General features: G+C 35.8%; 1 protein-coding gene across 1 annotated transcript; it reads left to right on the top strand.

Moving 5' to 3' along the window:
• The first annotated feature begins 5,110 nt into the window (after positions 1 to 5,110).
• On the top strand, positions 5,111 to 7,147 carry LOC145125450 (uncharacterized). The gene is made up of 6 exons (XM_079060916.1): positions 5,111 to 5,179; positions 5,231 to 5,840; positions 5,911 to 6,081; positions 6,196 to 6,382; positions 6,576 to 6,930; positions 7,022 to 7,147. Exons 1-6 carry the CDS (start codon positions 5,111 to 5,113, stop codon positions 7,145 to 7,147), a joined length of 1,518 nt encoding a protein of 505 aa, XP_078917042.1.
• Positions 7,148 to 9,830: the final 2,683 nt, after the last annotated feature.

Below are 9,830 nucleotides of genomic sequence, written 5' to 3'. Positions count from 1 at the left end.
CGGAGAGCATATTTGCGGTATGCTCATAGACATAATCATGAATAGTATTGATTACACACAAGTCACCACTGATTGAAGAATCATTAGTAGGTCCAAACACAAGACATCTAACCTTATGGTTCCCAAATATCATATCAATTGCAGCTTCCTGACAACCAATATGAGCATAGATGGTTGCCAAGAAGGGACGATCAATGATTAAATTTGTTTGTTTGTATTTGGAATTTATTTTATAATCCGTTAGAACAAAAAGTTGTGTTTCAGTTTTTTTCAAAATTATTGGGTAGGGGATGGTATTAGCCTCCACAAACCCCTTCCCAACTTTGGACTCTTCCAACTCATGAAAATCTTAATTATACATATCCAAATCAATTTCAACTTCTTTGAATTCAGACATACTCTCAGTCTCTTGATCATTTAAAGATACATAATCCTCCACCACAAGCTCTAGTTCGGGTGGTGTAAGTTTATGCACTTTGTTATCAAATAATTTATCACTACACGGAAAAGTTACCTCATTCACCAGCGTAGTGTCTGAAAGATTGTCTGAAGGTTGTTGATTTAATTGCTCGGCTATATGTTCTAATTGTTTTTCAATAACTGAAATTGACTTGGAGTTGTCTTCTTCTTTGTTAAAGGTTTCATTCAGTATGTCCAACATTTGATCCAACTTCTTGCTAAATGAAGATTCATTTGATTCTTGGTCTTCTAGAAAACAAGGTGATTCATGGTGTTGGATTTGAACCGAATCGTCATTCCACCAACAATCATCATCATATCGATCATCATTATATGAATCATTGTATGGATCATTATAATATTGATATTGGCCCATATTTTCTCTCTCCCACCACATATCTTGATTCATGTAAGTATATTCCTCCATTCAGGATCGAATATCAGCAATGTTTTAGATAGCGGTGTACCTACACAAAAACAACAAAAAGTGAGGATTCTAAACTAAAAATAAAACAAAAAAAATAATAACTACTTAAACACAACGATTTAAACGCACAAACTCCCCGGCAACGGCGCCAAATTTTGATCGAGGTCGTTGTCTCGGTCAAAAATAAACCTCACACATACACTAGATAGCTAGGGTAGGTAAGGGTCGAATCCACGAGGAGGTTGTGGTCAAACTTTGTGTTAAAATAGTTAACGAAAAACTACTAGCAATTGTCACGAAAAAGATTAAAGCAAAGACCGAACAAAAGCTTGAAGATTTATTAATTAAAAATGAAAATCTCAATGAGAAAATTAGAGTACTCCCGGTTCAGTTATGGACAGTTTAGATTTGCACACTTTCTTCCCTAGAATCCTAATTCAATTACGTAGATGCAATTGGGGTTTATTAACTTGTAATACATAGTTTTGGGCACACTAGATGTTCATTCAACTAGTTGTCTTACTCCTTTATGTCTAAATAGATTAGGCACAATTAGTGAACTAGCAATGAAGTGTCTTACAACTACCTATTACCATATTAAGATCAATATCATAATTTGGAATAATATATGTTGATTCAATCACTTGTCTTTATTCCTAAACTAATTGAACTTGGAACAAATGATGATTTGACAATAGACTATCTTAATTATGACATAAAACAAATTCATACAACCCAATTTCAATCATTATTACCAAAAGATCATCACATGAAGCATAAAACAACAATTGAAATTAACTAGAATCAAGTAATAATCAAGTGTGTTCATCCAAAAGTCCTAAACATCCCTGGAAGTAACCCCTAATAGTTTAGCCTTCCATTGAGTTCATAAAACAAATAACTTGAAGGAAATGAGTAAAATGTATAATAAAATCCAATAACAAACTTGAAATCGTGAAACAATTATAACCTAATGATTATCAAAGCTTGAAACAATAAAACCTTGAGGGACAAGTAAGGAAATTCTGAAGTTGTAGTGGTGATGATGAACATCCTTGGTTGAACAATCTTCTAATGTTGAATCCTTACGAACTTGATGATTCCTCGTCTTGAAACCGGATTGGAGTGATCAAAAACGTGTTTGGAGAAGGTTTGAATGTGTTTGGAACCCTCCAAAACTGGGCAAAATCGCAGAGGAGAAGTCCAAAGTCGATTAGGGTTTAATCTCCCTTAAATAGGTGCTAAAAAACTGATTTTCAGAGCTGTTTTCCGCGTCGGCGTCCTAGTACGCGTCTTAGACGTCAGATAGGACGTCTGGGCATCCTTCAGGGCATTTTACATGCCTTCTGTCGTCCTGTATTTGCACTTGAAATTGGCCTAAAATGGGTAGGCGTCCTAGCAGACGTCTTAGACGCATCCTAGGACGTGCTTCATCTTTTGTGCCTCTTTTGGTGATGAAAACGGTAGAATTAGCAAAACCACAAAACATGAAAGTTGTGGGAAATTTTGTCTACTTTCCGAAAATTCTTTGTTCATGTCACTCTGAGCTCTATATCTTGAGATATGATCAAAACATTGAAGATTGGTCAAATTTCTCAGCACCATTTTTCTTCATTCTTTTAGCAATTCGTCTCCCATTCTCGTTAGCTTCCTTTTGCTCGTTTTTCTTGCGGGTTCCGCCCACTTTAGTACTAAGTAGTTGCCTGCACATAATGTTCAACATTTTATCAAAGTAGTGCCATTCTTGGACAATTATACATCAATTCAACATATTTAGTATACTTTATTGTGCTATAAATATAGACCGATCAGTTACCCAACCCAGGGTCAACTCAAATCCATCAAGGTCAACATTGGTCAAAGTCAACACCCAGTTGACTTGACTCGCCGAGTTGGTCTACCAACTCGTCGAGTCCATACTCCACTAACCCGATCCAACCCCGACTCTACTCGTCGCGTATAGCAAGAACTCGACGGGTTCTCCTTCATTCAACCCACTGGGACCATCTTCATCTGACTCGCCGATTTCATCCTTGAACTCGTCGAGTTCATCTCCCTCATAAGAATGTGTCCAGTCTATGACTCGCCGAATTGTATGAACAACTCGTCGAGTCCATCTTTAAAGATTGGGAGATTGCCTTGGACTCGCCAAGCCTGCTCTAAGCTGTCGTCAAGTCCCAAGACTCCCAGGCGCCTAATGGGTCTAAACAATTGAGGGGCCTTCCACCATCGCATCTGGTCCAATCAAAAGTAAGGATTTGGCGACAATGCACCCCGACTCGCCGAGTCCCAAGAACGACTCGCCGAGTCCATCCTTGTCCATTACTATACAGTCGATTTAAATGGGTCTGAACACATCAAAACTACAGATATGGCCTCCTAATGTCCATTTTACACGTAAAGTTCCAAACTTTGTGCACATGCATGGGGTCTTTGGCTCAAAAATCCATAAAAGGTGATCTTCAAGATGCATGGGGCTCTCATGGCCATAAAGTTGGCACCTTTATGCCATGAGACCCCTCCTAAGGCCCAGATCTGAAGTCAAACTCCATTCATCCCTTCAAATTCCGAAGATGGCTTAGAAAACTCCCAAAAACCCCAACCCCAAATATGAATAAGCAGATAAAAGACCAAGACACGAGATTTTGACCTTGAATGAGCTGGAAATGGAACAAAATGCCTGGATCTCCAAGCCCCCACTCGAACTCTCAAGTTTCTTTCTCCTTCTCAAGCTTCACAATCCACCAAAAGCACCAAAATGGCCTTAGAACACACAAAAATGGCTAGGGTTTCGATATACAGCTTTCTGGGAGTGATAAGGACGATGGAGGCTGAGATGAGATGTTTAAATAGGGTGCAAACCCTCAAATTTAGGGTTTCACTCAAACAACACCTACTCGCCGAGTCGCCAGTAATCAGGTGTTACAATTCTTCTTACAAGTAATGTTATAGGCTTATTATATGAAACCAATAAATTTATAACAAAATGTTCTTGTTGATTCCATTTTTGTATAATAAATCAACAAAGTAAGGCAATGCTCTCAAATTGTTCTTATATTTTCACATAAGAATTATATCTAAGATAAATTTAGGTATATTTTACATAAAAAATAGTGAACCAGAAGATACACTAATGTTGAAGGAGAAATATTCAATCTAACGTACTACCCCAAAATTATCCTAACAACTTGTTCCCTAGTTGTACTTAAAGATGGAAACGGGCAGATTTGGAGGTGAGGTGAGGGATTTGGACGGAAAACCTTGTTCCCGAGTTTAAATTATCGAAGGAAAGTGAGGGGAGGTGAAGGATTTTGAAGCCCCATTTTCCTACCAAATTTTCCTCCCAATTTGGGCGGATTCGGGAAGAAAATCGGAAGGATACGTCCATTGAAAATATTACGGACCATAATACCCTCAACCCTATTTATAAAATCACATAGCCACATAATCAATACCTCCCTACATAATTCTTATTCGTCATCCCTGCTCAGTTCGTCCCAGTAATTCAATTCGTCCCCTGACCAGGTATGTCTTCCATATCCTCCCTGTATAATCTTCTTGCTCAATTCCTCCATCTAATCATCTTCTCTATGCATGAAACCATTGAATATGAAAAGATTGTACAAAATCGAAATTATCTAGACTGAATTTTTGATGTGGGGTAATATATAAGAGTTGTCATGTAAAAGATTTGTCATATGTGAACAGTGTATACGTACCTGTTGGATGTTCTTGTTGACACTAGTCTGATTACCCATGAGACTAAAGTGAATGTGTGGAAAGTGAACCCACTACAAAAGACAAACATTTATTTTTTTTGTTAACAATTCCTATTTTAATTTCATGCATATTTTTCTTATGAATTATTTAAACAATGTCACTTCTTTAGTTAAAAACATACATGTAGATTTATAAAAGAACGTTTATCATTAATCAAATGAATATTTAATTTATCTTATTAGAATGGAGAAGAGATAGTCACAAAAAATACCACATTATACAAAGTTTGCATAAAAAGTCAAAAGTGAACAGTTAATCTTTGTCATTGAGATTTTTTTTCCTGATTAAATAATTGGTTTTGGTCTTAGCCTATTGCCCTTAGCACACACAATTAGTTGACCTCAAGTCATTAAGAATTAAGAAAGTGCCATGACTTTGTCATTGAGATTTTTTTTTCTTTTTCTTTTTCTTGATCAAATGAATTTTTAGGATTAGGAAAGTGTCATGACCAACCAAGATGATGATGGAGAAAAAAGACGAAGGCTAGTGGTTACTCTAATGTTCATGGCCATTGTAATACAACGTTGACTTTCGAAAAAAAGTAACCATAATTTACTTATTAAGGAAGAAATATTAAAGCGTCAACTTGAACGAGAACGTCTATTACACAAACTTATTAAAGGTGGGAAATGTCGTGAGCTTATTCGTGTGAGTGAACAAGCTTTTAGAAAGTTGTGTACTATCGTACGACGTGATGGTGGACTGCGACCTACGCAACGCATGTCTGTTGAAGAACATGTTGCAAGGTTTCTACACATCGTAGGTAACGATACGAGAAACACAATGGTCTCCTTCATTTATGGGCGTGCTAAATATACAACAAGTAGGTGCTTCCATAGAGTTCTTCGCGCGGTTGTAGCACTAGAAAGTTACTACATTCAACAACCTAAAGGTGATGTGGCCCCGAAAGAAATTCAAGAGAAAAAGAGATTTTATCCCTACTTCAAGAATTGTGTAGGGGCAATTGATGGGACACATGTTCGTGTAAAAGTACCCAATAGACATGCCCCTAGATATCGTGGTCGCAAGGGTTACCCTACCATAAATGTCTTAGCCGCATGTTCATTTGATTTGAAGTTTACGTACGTTTTAACCGGGTGGGAGGGCACTGCCTCAGACTCAAGGATAGTGAAAGATGCACTTAAAAGAGACGATAAGCTACTAATTCCTAGGGGTAATTTTTGTTAACTAATTTAATTTGTGTGTAGTCTTTTATTAGAAAACCAATTTCATGTTATTTATAGGCCGATATTGTTTGGTAGACGCTGGTTTGCCTCATACCATTGAACTAATGACACCATATAGAGGTGTCAGGTATCATTTGAAAGAGTATTCTTCTCACCCCCGAGTGAATGCAAAAGAGTTGTTCAATCTTAGACATGCTTCTTTACGTAACACAATAGAACGGGCATTTGGTGTTTGAAAAAGAAGGTTCCCAATCGTTAGAAGTACACAAGAACCTTTTTACTCGTGCGACACACAATCGGACATTTTTGTGGCATGTTGTATCTTACACAATTTGTTACTAGACGAAGATCGTGATAAAAAACTTGAACATGAAGTCTTACAAGAGGTGTTGGATGAACAACCGCAACAAGTGAGACATGATGTTAATATCGGACGTGTGCGTAGTGATGGGGCTGAGGAATTGAGGAACGCTATTACAACTCAAATGAGGAATGGTTACTTGTTGAAACCAAACAATGAAATAGATATGTCTAATTAGTTTTATAGTAGATCAACAATTTATCAGTTTTAGTTCATTCTGTTAATTTAGTTTAATTTTGTAGTGACATTTGCAATTTATTTTTTTGATGGTGTTATTTAAATTATGAGCCCTTTCTTTTTTATAAATATTTGTACAATTTTTAACAATGTATTTCTCGTTATGTTATCTTTGTATGTACAGAGAAATCATGAACAAAAGGGCAGCAGATGGAAGTGTTGTGAAAAAAGAAAATTTGACATGGACAGACCAAATGGATAATGTTCTAGTTGATGCTCTTGTAAAGGAAGATGATATAGGTAATCGGGTGAATGGTACATTTACTTCGCAAGCATATGCGAACATGATTGCAGGATTGCGTAAAGACTTTAACAAGTCTTTTACAAAAGATCAACTTAAAAACAGAATGAAAACTTTAAAATGTAATTTTAGTAAATGGTATGATATGTATCGGGGTACTTCGTTGAGTGGGTTCTCATGGAATTCTCAAACAAAACACATTGAAGCAGAGGAGGAAGTATGGGAACAATTAATTAAAGTACGTGTTGGTTTTACGTTTGATTTGTTGTTTTATATAACTTTTTTACCATTAACTTTACTAATTAATTTTTTGGTTTGTTTATAAACAGGCAAACCCTGAAGCAGCTGTATTCAGGACCAAAAAAATTTCAAGCTACAATCAGTTGGTGATGTTATTTTCAGATGATAGAGCATCGGGATCAAAAGCGGAAACAGCAAAAGAAAAAAACGCCTGATTAAACAAATCCAAAGAAATTAAAATAGAAAAAAATGCCGATGTGGATAAACTAATGGCAAATAAGGAGGTAATTTTGGAAAACGAACACAAAGATGATGATGAGGACATTCAAATAGTGTCAGCAACAGATGTTTCACCTGATGGGAGTTCAAAAGCCAAGAAGCTGAAGAGTAAAAAAAGAAAACTAGAAAGCAAACTTCAAGATGAAGATGAAGTAGTAGCTGAACCTGAACCTGAACCTCAACCTCAACCTCAACCTCAACCTCAACCTCAACCTCAACCAGAATCTTTTGAACATAATATTGTGCAAACATTTAAAGAAATCGTTGATGTTATGAGGGAAGGGAACAAATCTCGTGACTATACAGGTGAGGAAATCGAGAAAGAGTTAGAGTTGATGGGTTTGGATGACGATGAATTTGCAGATGCTTTCATATATTTGTCGCGTAATCAAGCCGATGCTAGGACAATTTTTAGTTCTTCAATGAGGATGAGGAAGATCTTTTTAAGAAAGATGATGAGTGAAGCTAAAAATTGAGTCATATCTTTAGGTTTTATGGGATTTTTTTTTAATAGTAGGTTGCATTGGACTTCATTTGTAAGAGGGAGAATTTTGATTTTATGGGTTTTCATTGTTGACTTGAGTTTATTTCATTAGTTGATTGTTTGATTAAATGTTTTTGATTGATTTTGATTTCTATTGTAGTTTTTATTCATATTGTTTACATGTTCTTAACATCATGTGTAAATAGGGGTATAATTGTAATCTTTTAATTTTCTTCTCTTTTCCCTCCTAACTTGGGAACACATAAACAAAAAATTTTACTTTCATTTCCTTCGAACTCGGGAACACGGATTAAATAAAATTTTCCTTCCCCTCCCTTTCCTTCCGTTAATATTTTCCCTCCCTTTCCTTTAATGAATTTACAAAAAACTCTGGAACAAGGCGTAAGAGAAATGATAAATAAAGGATATTTTATGCTTCAGAGATTTTGGAGGTCCTTAGTTTCTAAAAATCAAGTTTTGTTAGATATCAAGGTAGCATACACTTCACGTCATACTCTGTTGGTTAGAGAAGTCTAACTATGGAGGACTTCTATATAGAGACTTATAGTTTGTCTTGATTTATCCAATTATGCGGTTTTATCACTAAATTATGAGTAGTAGATGGCTTTACAAGTCATTGAAGATTAATTGTAACAACATTTTAGCTACCTTAACAAAGGTATCTTGATAAAGTCAAATTTTATTAACACAAACAAGAGAGTTTATAATGGACAAATTCTGATATAACACACATAAAATGATTTAGTGGTAGAGAAGTCAGTAACTATACGTTTAATTAATAAGGTTCTTCATAAGAATATTGCTCATATATGCATTTTTATAGATAATACCTTAATTTAGTGAGAGTTTTTATGTACTATGTGTTTTATATCAAGAGTTTTTTTTTAATTTCTGTAGAATAAAGTTGATGATATTTTTTTAATCATTATCCCGAATTCAAGACATTGCAATATTTATGTTTCGTAAAGAACTAACATTACTTAAGAGAATAGATTTAGACCTGCTGAAAACGGACATGTGTAGGTTATTATGTATTACATTTTATTCCAGATTTGATATACGTCATTGAGTGTGTAGGTGTGGTGATCTTGATGGTTTATTAATCCTTTGGTTCTATTTATACGCATAATACGGACACAATTGTTTTCAAGGAAATAAATTATAAATGAACCGTAACGTGCCTAAACAACTTGTAGTATATTTTCAAGAATGTAATACCCAAGTAGGAGAGTCTTAGAATATTGTAATAATAAATACATAATAGTATAATTCATTATATATTAAGGTGGGTATTTATGCTTATAAGTTACATAAGGTTATTCATAATTAAATTCAATGTCATAATTATTGTAACGCCCCATTTTCACAACCAAAAATTTTCATCTTTATTAAGGTAAAACTTCCCAATTTATTATTCCATTAATTAAGAAAACCATTTATTCCGAATTACATTTAATAATAATCAGAGTATTGTAGAAACGCAGAATCTTTAATGTTGTTGATGAGTGTGTACAGTCCCGCCTTTGCCTTCCAACAATAACCGATGATACCTGAAAACGTAAACAACTAGGTAAGCATAAAGCTTAGTGATTTTCCCCCAAAATACCACCATATAAACAGATCACATATACAATCGAACATGTCGGGTCCAGTCAACCATCGGGTTGGAATACTCCAGGCCAGTCAACCTCCAGGTCTAGTCATCCTCGGGACGGAATACCCTATGTTGGAATGCCAATATACAACAGGTACAATCAGCCATCGGGCTGGAATACAAGGGTTTGTTGGCCTACAACCTCAACCCTACCGCTCTTCCAGAGCCTCCGTGCTTATGGCTTACAGCCGGCCCGCACCGGGTTTCTTGGCCTACCGCATAAAAAAGGACCGCCTCAACCCAAACCAAACATAATATGTCGACATATAAACAATGATGATCAAGTAGGCACATAATATAGTAAAATATCAATCATACAACTCACTACTGCCTACTAGTCCTCTCGCAACATATGGTCATGCTACCAACTAACCTCCATAGAATGCATAACCATAAGTAACCAGAGGTGAGATAGCTACCCGAACAGTTGATCCTACTATAAAGCCACAACCAAACAAGG

Source organism: Lactuca virosa, chromosome 1 (assembly GCF_052849685.1).
Source record: "Lactuca virosa cultivar CGN04683 chromosome 1, Lactuca_virosa_CGN04683_v6, whole genome shotgun sequence".
NCBI lineage: Eukaryota > Viridiplantae > Streptophyta > Magnoliopsida > Asterales > Asteraceae > Lactuca > Lactuca virosa.
The sequence above is the reverse complement of the archived record's forward strand: the minus strand, read 5'-3'. Positions and strand labels throughout refer to the sequence as shown.

Excerpts from the sequence above, each read along its gene's own strand:
- LOC145125450 (XM_079060916.1), top strand. The coding sequence starts at position 5,111 with ATGACCAACCAAGATGATGATGGAGAAAAAAGACGAAGGCTAGTGGTT. Across the intron at positions 6,082-6,195 it reads CACAATAGAACGGGCATTTG|ACGAAGATCGTGATAAAAAA; the intron begins GTGTTTGAAAAA and ends ATTTGTTACTAG. Across the intron at positions 6,383-6,575 it reads CCAAACAATGAAATAGATAT|AGAAATCATGAACAAAAGGG; the intron begins GTCTAATTAGTT and ends TTGTATGTACAG.